This window comes from Amblyraja radiata, chromosome 5 (genome assembly GCF_010909765.2).
Source record: "Amblyraja radiata isolate CabotCenter1 chromosome 5, sAmbRad1.1.pri, whole genome shotgun sequence".
In the NCBI taxonomy this organism is placed as follows: Eukaryota; Metazoa; Chordata; class Chondrichthyes; order Rajiformes; family Rajidae; genus Amblyraja; species Amblyraja radiata.
This window is the reverse complement of record NC_045960.1, coordinates 29,244,642-29,261,940: the sequence shown is the minus strand read 5'-3', so window position 1 is coordinate 29,261,940 and position 17,299 is coordinate 29,244,642. Positions and strand designations below refer to the sequence as shown.

Genomic DNA, 17,299 nt, shown 5'->3' with positions numbered 1-17,299 from the left:
CTTGAAGGCCGAGATGGCCTGTTTTCCGTGCTGTAATTGTTATATGTTATATGTTAATTCCAGCTTCTCATAACTCAAACCCTCCAGACCTGGTACATCAACTTCAATCGTTTTTGCACCCTTTTCCATTTAACGACATCCTATTAAAAGCAGGGCGACCAAAACTTTACGCAGTACTCTAAATGTGGCCCCTATCAATGTCCTGTGCAGCTGTAACAAGATATCCCAACTCCTGTACTCAGTACATCGACTTATGAAGGCCAGCAAGCCAAACACTTTCTTCGCTATCTTATCTACCTGTGTCGCCACTTTAATAGACTTGCCCCCTCAGTCTCTCTGTTCTACAATACTCCCAGGGCCTTACTATATTGTGCAAGTCCTTCCCTGGATTGTTCTATCAAAATGCAACACCTTATATGTTTTCAAATAGTCCATTGACCTAGTCTAGCTTAGTTTAGAGATGCAGCGCAGAAACAGGCCCTTCGGCCCACCGGGTCTGCATCGACCAGCGATCCCCGCACATTAACACTATCCTACACCCACTAAGGACAATTTTTATATTTACCAAGTCAATTAACCTACATCTGTGACCTGTACGTCTTTGGAGTGTGGGAGGAAACCAAAGTTCTCGGAGAAAACCCACGCAGGTCACGGGGCGAACGTACAAACTCTGTACAGACAGCTCCCGTGAGGCAGCAACTCTACCGCTGCGCCACCGCGCCACCCAGTCGATCAAGATCCTGTGGTAATCTTACTTAATCTTCTTCACAGTCCACTTTGAGAGTAACCGCAAACTGACTAATAAGTCCACCTACATTTACATCTAAAACATTAATATAAATAATGAACAACAGTGCACCCGGTACTGAGCTCTGTGGCAAACTACTTTATGCAGGCCTCAAGTCTGAATACGAAACTTCTTCACCATACTGTCTTCTTCTCTCAAGCCAATTTTGTACTGAGTCGGCTGGCTCAACATGAGTCCGATGGGATCTATACTTCCCAACAAGCAAGGACCTTGTTGAAGGCCTTGCTACGATCCATGTATGTCATCCACTGAATTGAATTGAATTGAATACTTTATTGTCACATATGACGTCACAGTGATATTCTTTGCTTGCATATCCAAGGTATTGCAAGTAGTTGCCCATCAGTTGCCCGCGCCAGTTCCCCTTTTGTTCTCCCCCCATGCCGGGTCCTCATTTGTTCCTTCCCTCGGCAACGGCGTCCTCACTTCCACGTGTCCATCCTCATCCGTCGGCCAGCGCCATCATCGACCGCCGCTCCGACCTCACCACTAACGCTGCCGGGTCCTCTCTGGACGCCTCTGTGGCGCCGTCCCAGGCCCCAGCCTCGTGCTCCGTCAACCAAGGCACCGGCCCGCGTGGATCCACCGCAGACTAGAGAAGCCCGGGATCCGACCCGCGAGGCCCTCGCCTCGGCTTCTCAGCGGCACCGCCAGAAGCCATCTGCCGCAGATGCACCTCCGGAAGGCATCCTTAATCATTTTGGTCACCTCTTCAATAATCTCAATCAATTGATGATACAATTTCCCGATCACAAAGCAATGCTGACCATCCCTAATATGTCCCTGCCTTTGTCGATCCTATCCCACAGAATTCCCACCACTACCTTACCCATGGCTGATGGGTATGGAGTTCCCAGTCTTTTCCTTGCAGCCTTTCTTAAATAGAGGCTGAACATGAACTCCGCTCCAATCTTCCACCCCATTACCAGTGACTATCACCAGTACAAGTATCCCTGTCAAATACCTCTGCTTGTAGGATGCCTTCGGTTTCTCCTTTACCTTATCTGTTAACGCTAGCTCATGTCCCCTCTTTTGCCCTCTTGATTTCCCTTTCAAGTGTACTCCTACACCCCTGATTCTCCACAATTCGATCCCAGCTGCATATACCTGACAAATACATCCTTCTTCTTCTTCTACAAAGCATTTTATCGGGGTGCATCGCAGCTTAGTTTGGGAACTGCTCCATCCAAGACCGCAGGAAATGGCAGCAAATTGTGGACGCAGCCCAGACCATCACACAAACCAACCTCCCTTCCATTGACTCCATTTATACCTCACTCTGCCTCAGCAAGCCAGCAGCATAAACAAGGACGAGTCGCACCCTGGCCACTCCCACTTCTCCCCTCTCCCATCGGGCAAAAGGTATAGAAGTGTGAAAACGCACACGTCCAGATTCAGGGACAGTTTCTTCCCAACTCTTATCAGGCAACTGAATCATCCTAGCACAACGAGAGAGCAGTCCTGAACTACTATCTACTTCATCAGGGGCCTTCGGACTATCTTTGATCGGACTTTACTGGCTTTACCTTGCACTAAACATTATATTCTTGTCATGTATCTATACATTAAAAAGAGCTCAATTGTAATCATGTATTGTTTTTCTGCTGACTGGTTAGCCTTCTTCAGACTTCTTCAGACTCTTTTAGTTTTCATTTAGTTTAGCTTAATTTAGAGACACAGTGCCTCTTCGGCCCCTCGACTTGTGATCCCCGTACATTAACACTATCCCACGTGCTGGCCAGAGGTGGAACAGTGATGTTAGAGTGGTAAATGTTTAGTTAGTTTAGTTTGTTGCGTGCTAATCAGTCAGCGGAAAGACAATACATGCTTACAATGGACATCCACAGTGTACAGATACATGATAAAGGGAATAGACCTAGGGATAGTAGTTAGGGACTGTACTCTAGTTGTTGGTAATGTTGATAAGTTAATATCACTCTGAACGTGCATATGATGTTATTGCTACTAATATCAATACAGTAGCCCATTTTAGACACTTAAGGGTCTGTCCCACTTGGGCGTCATTTGCACGTCACGCAGGTGGCGCGCAAAGATTTTGTGAATCCCAAAATCCTGGGACGCCGCGCACGACCGCGCATCACTGCCTACGCCACCATGTCTCACCGCGTGCGTGACGCGTAAATGATGTCGCGTCATGCGTTGTGACGCATAAATGATGCGCAAATAACGCCCAAGTGGGAGAGGCCCTTTAAATATTTCGCATCTGTTTTTCAATAACCAAAAATTTCGAGAAACGGGAAACTGCAAATGCTAGAATCTTGAGCAATGAAACAAAAGTCTGGAGGAGTTGAGCGGGTCAGGCAGCAACTAATTTTGTTCAACATTAATAAAAACCAAGAAACAATCTCAAGCGAAACATAAAACAGCAACACAGGGAAAATTACCAGGCTTTAAATTTAGCAGGTGACGTGCAATTCCAATTCCAGAATGTTCACATTGTCTGTTCAAATAATTCTAGTCCTGGTTGAATAACCTATTGAAAGTCAAGCACTGTGTCAGGGGTCATCTTAAATATTAGTTAGTGTGGAAGGAATGAATAGGCAATTAGGATTTGCAACATTCAAGTTAGAGAATAGAGAAACAGAAACACATGCAAACATACAAACATTTGACGCTGTTACCTTGGTGACGGCCACTTTGGCCCCCTTGTTGATGAGCTGCACAACATTCTCCGTTTGTCCTTTGTGTGCAGCTATGAGAAGCCGTTCTGAAAGCTGAGCAACAGCATCCCTCTGGCTCATGAATTAGTGAAGGAGGTGCTCAGGGCAACCAATGCACAGGCTCTATCAGCAAAGGGAATCGCAAAGCCGCGATTCCTGCACACCGAACTCTTGCGATTCTCAACCTTCGAATTGGCCGTTCTTGCTTTGCAGGTGTGTTTGTAACATGGACCAACGCGATGTGTTCAAAAACATTCAATTCAACTTGTTCCATATGTCACAGCATTGGTTCAGCATCGGCACCTTTTCAACCTGAGAAATGGAATATGAAAGAGTTCATGAATTTGGGGTTTAGTTTAATTTAATGATACAGCACGGAAATAGGCCCTTCGGCCCATCAAGACCATGCCGACCAATGATCCCTGCACACTAACACTATCCCACTCTCACTGGAGACTATTTACAATTTTACCAAAGCCAATTCGCTTACAAACCTGTACGTCTTTGGAGTGTGGGAGGAAATCGAAGATCCCGGAGAAAACCCACGCAGGTCACGGGGAGAACGTACAAACACCGTACAGACAGCACCCGTAATCAGGATCGAACCCGGGTCTCTGGTGCTGTAAGGCAGTAGCTCTAGTGCTGCACCACCGTGCCACCCTAATTGTCTTGGTGTGGAGGGAAGATAGTCACTGATCAGTTGGATGATAATTTGTCAACCACAGACATGTCTGACTAGAGCATGTTACTTCCATTTACTATCTCGTTTATTTCTAGGACCAACGGTATTTTCAAAAGCACATTATTGGAAGCTTTGAAATAAATTCCTCACCAAGACTCAACTGCATTTAAAGAGATATTCTAAATCATGGCAATTAAAGCTATTGTTTAATTTTTTGATTTAGAGATACGACGTGGAAACTGGCCCTTCGGCTCACCGAGTCCATGTTTGACCATCGATTACCCCATTCACAAGCACTATCCGACACACTAAGGACAATTTACAATTTTTACCAATGCCATTTAACCTACAAACCTGTACTTCTTTGAAGCGTGGGAGGAAACCAGAGCATCCGGAGAAATCCAACGTGGCCACAGGGAGAACGTACAGACTCCGTACAGACACCCGTAGTCAGGATCTAACCCAGGTCTCGGACGCAGTAAGGCAGCAACTCTACCGCTGCGCCACCGTGCCACCCCATAAAATTATGACATACTATATATTGCAATGTCAATGCGATCCAACCACCAGTCACATCTTCCCATCCCCGCTCCTTTCTGTTTTCCATCGAGAACACTTGCTTCACGACTACTTGGTTAGCTCATCCCTTCCCGCCCAACCTGCCCACTCCTCAGGCACTTTCCCCCACAACCGCACGATATATAATACCTGTCCCTACACCTCCTTCCGGGGACATCAGCAGCCCTTCTAGGGGAGACAGAGGTTCATGTGCATCTCCTCTAACCCCATCTATTACATTTGATGCTCCCGTTTTGGCCTCCTTTAAATCGTTGAGACCAAGCGTGGACTAAACAAACGTTTGCTGACACTTGCGCTTGGTCTGCCAACGAGATCTCCTGGTTGCTAAACATTTTAATTCCCCTTCCCATATCGACGTTTTTGTCCTGAGCCTCCTCCACTGCACATTCCACTTTGGTAGCTTGCAACCCAAATGTGGGAACACTGAATTCTCCAATTTCAAGTGATTCAATAGACAGACAATAGACAATAGTTGCAGGAGTAGGCCATTCGGCCCTTCGAGCCAGCACCGTCATTCAATATGATCAAGGCTGATCATCCACAATCAGTACCCCGTTCCTGCCTTCTCACCATATCCCCTAACTCCGCTGTCGTTAAGAGCTCAATCTAACTCTCTCTTGAAAACATCCAGAGAATTGGCCTCCACCGCCCCCTGAGGCAGAGAATTCCACAGATTAACAACCCTCTGTGTGAAAACGTTTTTCCTCATCTCCATTCTAAATGGCTTACCCTTATTCTTAAATTATGGTCCCTGGTTCTGGACTCCCCCAACATTGGGAACATGTTTCCTGCCTCTAGTGTGTCCAAACCCTTAATAATCATATATTTCAATAAGATCCCCTCTCATCCGTCTAAATTCCAGAGTATACATGCCCAGCGGTTCCATTCTATCAACATATGACAGTCCTGTCATCCCAGGAATTAACCTCGTGAACCTACGCTGCACTGCCTCAATAGCAAGAATGTCCTTCCTCAAATTTGGAGACCAAAACTGCACAAAATACTCCAGGTGTGGTCTCACCAGGGCCCTGTACAACTGCAGAAGGACCTGTTTCCCCCCTATCTCTCTCTCACTCCTCTGTACCAGTGCTCCTCTCCCTGATCCTGGCGCACACCCATCCTTGACGATACTTCCAGACTTCTGGTGCAATGTACCATGAAGATGGACTGGATGGAAGAAAGTTAGTTTGGTTTAGTTTGGAGATACTGGGCTGAAGGGCTTGTTTTCACACTGTGAGTCCACTCCAACCATCAATCACCATACAATAGCACTATCCTACACACCAGGGACAATGTACAGATGTCAAATAACCAACAAACCTGCATGTCTTTGGAATATGGGAGGAAACCGGAGCATCCGGAAAAACCCAGGCGGTCACAGGGAGAGCAATGTAACAGTGAAACAAAGAACCAAATTTGATCTCCGTTTGAAACAGCAGCCTTGCTCTGAGCTTGTTCCCGAGTGACTGACTATCGACTGACAGCAATGCTGGAGGGGGGGCATGAAATCCCTGACGTATCAGCCTCACCTGGAGTCCTCCCTGACTGCCAAACATGTATGATTTGTACTCACAGCTGTGCCGGCACCATTGAATCTAATAAAGATCAGTAATTCCGATAGCTGTTCCAATTTAGCGATGACATGATGTCAGGTATAGCTACAATTCAATTTATAATTAATTTTGAGCCCAATGTACTTTCCATGGAACTAAAATGTCATGGTAAACGTCCAATGCGGTTTTTTAAGTTGTCAGTAATTGTATGATATATATTTCCTTGAACATGAATTCCTCTGATGACCTGTCAAAATTCGTAATCTTGCATTCGTATCTTCAACGTTGCAATCTGTGCTTCAGAACAAGAGCTTTACATTTTTATACATCATTCCCATGACCATGTAATATGGATTTGGTCAGGGAACATCCAAACTTCAGCTTACATCAACACGCACAAATCCAATTAGCATCAGCAACTTTGTTTCTCCAAGTGGGCAACCCAAAAATGTGACATGGACATTGAGTTTAAAATAAATTAATTTTGTAGAACGGCTGAGGTAAAGTAACCTTCTCTTCCGTTGGTGAATTAGAAGGCTCATCACCCAACAAGACATTTTTCTGAGTCTGAAGAAGGGTTCCCACCAGAAATGTCACCTATTTGTTTTCTCCGGAGATGCTGCCTGAGTTACTCCAGCATTTTGTGTCGATCTTCGGTAAAAGCCAGCATCTGGAGTTCCTTCCAACACAGGACATTCTCCTCCTCATCTCTGTTTTATTATTATTACTACAGGATAGATAACTTCTTAGATTCTCCTCCATCAAGCTTCTACAAGTGTACAGTCGAGAGCACGCTGATGAGTAGCATCACAACCTTGTTTGGAAACACGGACGCACAAGATAGCACGAAGGATGGCTTAAATTGGTGGACATTGTTTAGTCCACATACTACACACACAATGGTATTGATCTCTCCACCATCAAAGAGATCTGGAGGAAGGCAGCTAATATCATCAAAGACGACACCTGGACATGTGCTCACCTCACTACTATCATCAGGAGTCTGAGAACCGTTACCTCCAGGAGCGAGGGTGGCTTATTCCCATTAACCATCAGGTTCATGAACTACACTGCACAACCCTAATCACAATCCTAAAGCCCCTGTCCCACCTTAGGTGACCTTGCCCGCCACCCAAAAAAAGATCAAGGTCGAGGTGACCTGCAACCTCCTACCACCTCCCACGCATATGTTGAAAACCTTCCTCGACTATGAAGAAAACCGGCTTCGACTAGAACTGCGGCTAAAAAATTGACTCTTGTTGAGGGAATGGCAACCTATTTTTAGTCGAGGCCGGTTTTAAACATGATGAAAAAATAACAGCAACCTAGATGAAGCCTCGACCACGCGGAAACCACTTTCGACCATTAGGGAGAGTGACCAAAACCTCCGGTGACCTCATGGAAACCTTGGGTAGCGGGCAAGGTCACCAGAGGTTGCTGTTTTTTTGTACACGGTTACACTACATTCTTTGACTTGCACTATTGTGTCTGTTTATTAAGTATAACTGATAATTTAATGTACTATTATGCATCGTATGGTTGTTTTATTGCATTAATGGGCTGGCAAAGCTGCAGCAAGTAAGAATTTTATTGTTCCAGTCCTGGTGCATGTGTCAATTAAAGCCTAGACACCCTTGTAATTCTGTAACCATCCACTTCCCTGCTCTTTCACTCTGCTGAAGTGCCATTGTTATTTCAATGCATGGTTTTAGAGAACCAACCCACACTGTACAAATCACAGTTGTTCCTGTTCGTTCTTTCTCCTTCGACCTGTAGTGGTTTAAAATCTAAGATAGACACAAAAAGCTGGAGTAACTCAGCAGGACAGGCAGCATCTGTGGAGAGAAGGAATGGGTGACTTTGCAGTTTGCTGCATGATCCATTAGGCCACTCATCCAACCACTCCCCATGCCCCAGTTTAACAACAGAATCAAACCACGAATTGCAGGATTATTGTTCCAGCAGGACATTACAATATTGATGCATCAATGCTTTTTTGCTGTTCCGACACCACCACAAAAGCATCCCGATCTCTTCCCTATACTCTGCCTCATCATTCAGTTCAGATTAGTTTATTGTCACGTGTACCGAGGTACAGTGAAAAGCTTTTTTGTTGCCCGCTAATCAGTCAGCAGAAAAACAATACATGATTATCATCGATCCATTTACAGTGTATAGATACATGATAAGGGAATAACATTTAGTGCAAGGTAAAGCCAGCAAAGTCTGATCAAGGATAGTCCAAGGGTCACCAATGAGGTAGATGGTAGTTCAGCACTGCTCTCTGGACTCCAATCCTCAGTAGATCAGGCCTGCTCCCTAGTTGTTGGTAGAATGATTCAGTTGCCTGATAACAGCTGGGAAGAAACTGGCCCGGAATCTGGTGTTGTGCGTTTTCACGCTTCTATAGTTTTTGCCTGATGGGAGGGGAGAAGAGGGAGTGGCCAGGGATCATTGTTGTTGGTCTGACCGACAACTGTGAGGTTAAAGTTCGAAGTCATGCGATTCTTCGCCACACAGACATGGGTGTACAGGGAGACAGGTTCCAGTAATGGTCTCAAGGGAGTCCTGAATTAAAACCTCAGCCTCCTGAGACCACTGTTGCATCACTCTCTTCATTGGTGCCTCAATCTGTGTCTTTAGGTCAAAATGAGCAGATAGTTTAGTTTAGAGATACAGCGCGGAAACAAGCCCTTCCTCGGCCCACCCAGTCGGCACTGACCAGCGGTCCCCGCACACTGACACTATCCTACAGCAACACACTAGGGACAATTTACAAATTTGCCAAACCATTTAACCTTAACCTGCATGACTTGAGTGTGGGAGGAAACCGGAGCACCCAGAGAAAACCCACGCAGGTCACGGGGAGAACGTACAAACTCCATACAATCAGCACCCGTAGGCAGGATCGAACCAAGATCTCTGGCGCTGTAAGGCAGCAAATCTACCGCTACGCCACTGTGCCATGATGACAGAGATGATGAGTCTGGATGAAATAAGGGTGAGGGACGCGTAATTGATGGTGGTGTAGCAGTGATCTAGAGTGTTCATACCCTGCATGGAGACATGTTGGTGGAATTTGGCGAGTATATTCCTGAAGTTAGCTTGATTGAAGTCACCTGCGATGATGAACAGGGCATCAGAATTTGCTGCCTCGAGAGAATCGTCGACCAAGATAATATGTCCAATGGCACGGCATTGGTTCTGGGGTGTAGTATGTAGAACGATGACAAGATTGTAGAGGCAAATTCCCTCAACAGACAACAGAGATGGCATTTATGCTTCAGGTATTCCAGGTAAGGGGAGCTGAGTTCAGCTAAGACGGCCAAATCAATGCACCATGAAGCATGGATCAAAGAGCTGTCACCGGCACTTTCCCCCTTATCTGAGGATTAGGTTCGGACCATACTATTATCAATGTTTGCGGTGTGCTGCATATATATTTGGCCAGTCATCCAGCCACACCCCATGCCTGCCCAGTTTAGAAACTAAATCTAACCATGAATTACAGGACTATTGTTCCAGCGGGACTTTTTTTATTTTTAATAGTTTCTCTCACTGTAATGAATCAGCCAGCCATCCCAACATACTTTCCAATGGAAAGACAAATGACAACATTTCATTTCAAACCATTGTGAATGCACAGACTTATTTTCCTGAATGCACTGGGACATTTTTCTCAGGGTAGTGGAATCAAGAACTGTATTCGCCTCGCAGTTTGCCTTGCCTCAGCAACTTCTGCCCCTCCCCTCACCTCACCTCCACTATACCCCCCCCCCCTCCCGTGGCCTTCACCCCACCCACCCTCTCGTCTCTAGCCCCCTCTCACCTCCACCCCAACCCCCTTCCACTGGTCTTCATCCCTCCCACCACCATTGTACCGCTTCCATGTTTTACAGCCGTACATTGCTTCCTTCCTCTAAATCATTAACCAAAATTGTTAATAGTTGTAGTCTCACACAAATTGTTCTCGTGGCCAACCTGAGAATAATTGTATTTTCCTCTTTACTTTTACTCTGTACTTCCTGCAAGACAATCGCACTCCTATCTATAGTCCTGGGTGAGTTCTAATATCACAACTGGTAAAATATTATTTTGTATGAGATCTTGGCAAATGCCTTCTGAAAATCCAAACAGAATATCACCTCTGGTCCTTTTCTCCCCAATATCCAGAGATATGGACCAAACACAGGTAAATGGGACTGGTTGAGGAGACAACTTGGGCTGAAGGGCCTGCTTCCATTCTGTTTAACTATCATTCTGGTTAATCGTTCCTCAAGGAGCTCTAATACATTGTCAGACATGACTTCCCCTTCATGAAGCCATGCTCAGAACAAGTACCTCCAATGAAGGTGACAAATATCCAAACATTGGTTTATCTAGGTCATAGTCATACAGTGTGGAAACAGGCCCTTCGGCCCAACTTGCCCACACCGACCAACATGTCCTATCTATGCTAGTCCCAATTGTCTACATTTGGCCCATATCCCTCTAAACCTGTCCTATCCATGTACCTGTCTAATTGCTTCTTAAACGTTGCGATAGTCCCTGCCTGAACTACCTCCTCCTGGCAGCTCGTTCCATACTTGAAATAGTTACCCCTTCAAATTACTATAATATCTTCCCCCTTTCACCTTAAATCTATGCCCTCTGGTTCTTGATTCCCCTACTCTGAAACGCAAGATACTCTGTGCATTTATAGGTCATAAATTATTTTCTCAATAAAGATGAGAACAAGCAACAATTTTCACAATTGTGCAGTACAATAGATTGCCCACTAATTTGGTAGGATTTCCAAACATTGAGTCACATAACCATTTTATTCATCGCCATTGACACACTTCTTGTGCATCAGGCCCTGCAGTTGAATTTGAAAGGTAGCCAAGGACATTCCAAAAATATTGGTGCGCCTAAACCGCAGAAATGGTTCACGTACTTCAGGATGAGAAACAATTTAATTTATTGACAGATGTGGTTAGTCAACGAAACGATTACAAACCGCAGGCATTACTCATTTAGAGTGGCAGGATATAGTAATGTCCTTAATCATCAGATATAATCTCACAAATAAGGAAGTGTGGGATAGCTTTGTGGTGGAATCATTGGATGTGAATCATAGATACATACATACATAGAAAATAGGTGCAGGAGTAGGCCATTCGGCCCTTCGAGCCTGCACCGCCATTCAATATGATCATGGCTGATCATCCAACTCAGTATCCCATCATTTGGTCCATATCCCTCCAAACCTGTCCTATCCATGTACCTGTCTAATGTTTCTGAAACATTGCAATAGTACCTGCCTCAACTACCTCCTCCAGCAGCTCGTTCCCTATACCCAACACCCTTTGCGTGGAAAAAGTTACCCCTCAGGATCCTATTAAATCTTTCCCCCCTCTCCTTAAACTCATGTCCTCTTTTTCTCGATTCCCCTACTCTGAACAAGAGACTCTATGCGTCTACCTGATCTATTTCTCTCATGATTTTGTACACATGTCGTAAAGGAAGTCACGATGCAGCTTTATAGGACTTTGTTCAGACTACATGTGGAGTATTCTGTGCAGTTCCTATCCACGCCCTCAAGGTTGGCTGTGGGAGGCGCACCCAGGACAAAAAGGCCGGGGGGTGGAGAGGTATGACATTTCGCTGGATGATCCAGATGGAGACGCTGGCTGGAGGCCCTGCAGCAGCGTGGGGCTCGCCTGGATCGGGCGCCGCTCCGGAAGAACGAGCAAGTGGACCGGACTGGACTTTGAAAATGGCACCAAAACTTGGCGACTCCTGCATGTGGTCTCAGTGTACTGTTTCTATACACCAGGGGGCGCCGCACAATTGGCAGCCCCGCCAACAGTCTGTCTGTTTTTACAACATTTTTTATTTTAATGCGTGTTAAAAGTTTGTGTAAATTGTTTTATGTGGGGGGAGGGGGAGGGGGTCGGGGGAAACATTTTTGTCAGTTTCTTACCTTGCCGGAAATGCGATTGTTTTCTGGATTGTATCTCCGGTCGCTCTGCGGCCTACCATCGGGCCTCCGTAGAGGCAACTGCGGTGGCCCCAATAGGCCTGACTTTGGGGTGAACATGGGGTGGGGACTGGACATTGTGCCTTCCCCCACAGTGCTATCCACTGTGGGGGGATGATTTTTTTTGTCTAACCGTAGTCTTGTAGGTCTGTGTCCAAGATGGCTGCTGTGAAGAGAGAGTGGACGCTGGCACGATTTGGTTGCCGCTGCTCTCTCTTCACACTGTGTTTTTGATTTTCTGTTTTTGGATTGAATTCTGTTTTTAATTTGTGTCATTGTGATGTCTTTAATTACTTGTTTTACTCCGATTATATGTTTTTATTCCGATTACTATGTAAGGTGTCCTTGAGATGTATGAAAGGCGCCCATTAAATAAAATTTATTATTATTATTATTATTACCATCGATAGAGCTGGAGGCTTCATCAGACTGACTTGAGCCCCACCACGGGCGTGGGCTTAACATCGGAGCTGATCCCTTGCCTGGGATCGCCCCAACCGTGGCCTGCGGACTTTACATCGGGAGCTCGCAGTCTCGGGGGAGGCCGAGTCGGGAGCTCCAACGACGCAGAGGCTCGACCAGCCCTGACCCGGGGTCTGATCGCTCGGCGCGGGGGAGCTGACATCCCCCCAGATGCAGGAGCTGATCGTCCCGATGCGGAGGGCCAAAACGCCGCCGGTTACTGGAGTCAAGATCGTCCCGTCAATGGAGTGCTCGAGGCCCCCGACCGAGGGAGAGCAAAGAAGGGATTTGAACTTTTTTCGCCTTCCATCACAGTGAGGAATGTGGAGCAGTCACTGTGATGGATGTTTATGTTAAAATGTATTTTGTGTGTTCTGTTGCTTTATATTTGTATGACTGACTTGGCAAATGAAATTCCTCGTATGTTGCAAAACATACTTGGCTAATAAAGTATTATTGTGATTGTGATTGATTGTGACTGTAATTGATTGTGATTTGTTCTAATCAGGATTGTGCTTGGGTATGGCGATAATTTACTGAATTGTATGCAATGAAAGAATATCACTGTAAATCTGTATACATTGCACAAATAAAGAATTTCACTGTACATCTGTGCACGTGATAATAAAGGACCATTGGAGTGCAAGGAATAGAGGGATATGGATCATGTGCAGGCAGATGAGATTAATTCATCTTGGTATCACAGACATTGTAAGGTCCAAAGGCCCTGTTCCGATGCTGTACGATTGTATGGTCTATGAAGAAGTGACGGATACATTTTAATGCTTCATTTCGCAGATGACTGCACTTGTTTCAACACTGAAATCCAGAATTCATACTTGACAGAATTTACAAAGACCTTGGAAGTGTAAAGGGCGAGTCCCAGTGAAGTTGTTGACTCATCTGATCATGATGATCGATCACATGATAATAACAAAGGGCATATTGCAACCAGGATCTGGCAGGTGAAACAATACCAGCAGAGCTCAACACGAGCACCTTTCAGTAATGCTTCAGTCGTGCATGGAGGGAAGTCCAGGAGATGCAGATATATGTAGATTGAAGAGATACCACGTGCCCACTCTCTATTTTAGAGAGACAGCGCGGAAACAGGCCCTTTCGGCCCAGCAAGTCCGTGCCCATCGGTGATCCCCGCTAACTTACACTATCCTACACAAGCTAGGGACAATTTACATTTATACCAAGCCAATTAACCTACAAACCTGTACATCTTTGGGGTGTGGGAGGATACTGGAGAAATACTGGAAAAATCCCACAAAGGTCACGGGATCGAACCCGGGTTTCTGGCGCTGTAAGGTACAAGATATAAGATACATTTATTTGTCACATGTACCAATTGGTACAGAGAAATGTGTGGCCACCATACAGCCATAGGAATAAAAAAGAACACACCACACGATAGACTCCAACATAAAACATCCCCACACAGCAGAATCAAAGTTTCCCACTGTGAAGGAAGGCACCAAAAGTTCAGTCATCTTCCTCTGATGATCTTTGATGTTCACCCGTGGTTGGGGCCTCCCGAGCCCTCCGCAGTCGCCGCTATGGGTGCCCGATGTTCAGGCCCTCCATGGAACTTCGATGTTGGACCGGGAGAACAACCTCAGCGGCTTGGAGCTCCGAATCGGCCACTTCCTACCGGAGTCCGCGGCTCCCGAAGTCCACAGGCCGCGCCGGGCGGAGACCCACGCCGGCGGGCCACAACAAAGGGATCCCAGGACTCCGCGACGCCAAAGTCAACGCCGCCCGCGCTGGAAGCCCCACGAACCACAGCTCCGCGATGTTGAAGCAGCAGGCCCAACACTCCGGAGCTTCAAACGGCGATCCAGGTAAAGCATCGCCCGCTCCGCGATGGATCTAGCGCTGCGCCGCCGCTGCTGAAGCTCTGGTCCGGTCACCGGTCCCTGGCAGGAAAGGCTGCGCCAATCCAGTTGCTAGGCCGCGAGGAGGGGGGGTGAGGATGCGACTCGGAGAATAGTCGCATCCTCGCTACGAAGTGACTGGGAAACGGTTTCCCCCTTACCCTACCCCCCTCCTCCACATAGAAAAACGAAAGAAACCTCCAAAACAAACTGTTAAGACAGACTAAAATTTAAACAAGATAGAAAAACAGACAGACTGTAGGCAGAGGCTGCCATCAATGGGGCGCCCCTAGTGGTTGCAACTATACCGCTGCGCCTCCATGTCGCCACTTCTTAATACATTGAGGGGAACATCCTTAAACATAAGGGCCATAAAGAATAGAATTGCTCTCAGATTTAAATCCATAAAGCCAAATGACTTCAACTTTCATGGTAAAACACGGTTCTTCAGCAGTATTTATGCAACATCCTTTGCAAATCTATATACACAAAACCTCCTTGTTACTTCCTCAAAGGAGATCCTAAATTTATCGTTGAACTTGCTTTCTCAAATTCACGCTAGCTTTCCTTAACGAGCCAATGGCGTTTTGAATTAACATCATTCTTTGTTGTGGCTCTGGTAGCTTGCTCACCAACAGTGTTAAGCTGGTTTATAACATTATCTAATGTTGAACGCAAGTGCTACTTTGGCTACTCGCCAGCCCTCTGACACAATTTGCATCTCTGAAGATGTTTGAAAGATTGCATTCAGTGCTTCCACCGTCTCTTTCACATACGCCAAAACGACTGAGGTTTAATGCAAGCTATTTATTACACTGACGGCGGGTGCAATCAATCTTCAGCTTTGGCACAACACATTCAAAAGCTGGGACTAAATCACAATGTTTCCAGACAATGGTGGGCGGGGGGTGGGGGTGGGGGAGCCCACAGGAGGCAGAAAGCTAGGTTTTCTAACTGGTCTCAACTTGGATCATAACATCACTTATCAGAGAAGTGCATCTACTTCATAACTAAATGTTATCACCCTACAATTATGTCAATTAAACCTCATTCACATTATTCCCTTTATCTTGTATCTGTACACTGTGGATGGCTCGACTGTAATCATGTATTGTCTTTCCGCTGACAGGCTAGAATGCAATAAAAGCTTTTCACTGTTCCTCGGTACATGTGACAATAAACTACTCATCGCTATGAAGAATTAGCCAAATAATCTCAAGAACCGAAAAGGACACAAAATTGCTGGAGTAACTCAGCGGGTCAGGCTGTATCTCTGGAGAACATGGATAGATGACGTTTCGGGTCGTGACCCTTCTTCAAGAGAGGGGGAGAACTTCTTCAAGGTAGGCATGCCTTGAGGAGATTTCGCAGTGGAGCAGTCAAAAATGTAGACACAAGGAACTGAAGACGCTAGTTAATACACTGGGTCTGCTGATTGGGTAGCAGGCAACAAAAGCATTTCACTGAACCTTGGTACACACGTGACATTAAATTAAACTTAACACAAAAAGACACAACGTGCTGGAGTAACTCAGATCAGGCAACATCTCTGGAGAACATGGATAGGTGACGTTTTAGGTTGAGACCCTTTTACATGCAAAAGTAAAAAGTAAAAACTAAAAATGACAACAATAATCCATCTTGAATACAACGAGCATACAATAGACCTGATGATTCGAGTATTTTCTATAGTCGTTATAGCATCAATAATTAATATGACATTGCAGTTAAATCAAAAACAAAATCAAGAAAGCACAGCATTGAAACAATATTTTTTTATTGTATTGTATTGTATGTATGACTGCTTCAATTTCGTTCAGACTTCGGTCTGAATGACAATAAAGGCTATCTAATCTAATCTAATCATATTGTTTAGGGTGCAAACTATTTATCAGAACATGAAAAATAATGCTGGTGTAGGAAGGAACTGCAGATGCTGGTTTAAACCGTAGACAGACACAAAATGCTGGAGTAACTCAGCGGGGCAGACAGCATCTCTGGAAAGAAGGAATGGGTGACGTTTAGTGCCCGAGACCCTTCTTCTGACTGCTAAAAATAATGCTTGGTGGACAACATTTACAATAGCAAAATGGAAGAAAGACATCAGCAATCAAGCACAGCAAAGAGGAAGTCTACAGATATTATTATTTATTTAACTAAAAAGGAGCTGCAGATGCAGGTTTACCAAAGATAGACACAAAATGCTGGAGCTACTCAGCAAGTCAGGCAGCATCTCTGGAGAAAATGGATAGGTGATGTTTTGGGTCGGGACGCTTCTTCAAGGTACAGTTCAACTGCACCACAGTGCCGTCCTTTTGGTAGAGCTGTTGCCTCACAGAGTCAGAGACACGGGTTCAATCCTGACCACGGGCGAGTACAGTGCGGAGTTTGCACGTTCTCCCTCTGACTATGTGAGTTTCCTCCAAGTGAGGGTTTCCTCACGGGAGAATATAAAAGTATCAGGGAACTGCACGTTCCGGGTCACCGTTGAAAAATGAACAGAGGTTTCCTGCAAACCTATCTGTGCTTCATTTCTCAAGGTAGAGACCACACCAAGAGCACTGAATGCAATGAACTCCACAAGAAACAGCAGATGCTGGAGGAACTCTGCACACCGGCAGCATCTGAA

General features: G+C 45.6%; 1 protein-coding gene across 5 annotated transcripts in view; it reads right to left on the bottom strand.

The window, feature by feature from the left end:
- Positions 1-17,299, bottom strand: part of ankrd6 (ankyrin repeat domain 6) — a 113,215-nt gene that overhangs the window by 46,483 nt on the left and 49,433 nt on the right. For all 5 annotated transcript variants that reach the window (XM_033020860.1, XM_033020865.1, XM_033020864.1 and 2 more), the window contains one exon: positions 3,451-3,801. In XM_033020860.1, coding sequence (XP_032876751.1) covers positions 3,451-3,570 — 120 coding nt within the window. In that variant the 5' untranslated portion in view covers positions 3,571-3,801. The remainder of the gene's footprint in view (positions 1-3,450; positions 3,802-17,299) is intronic.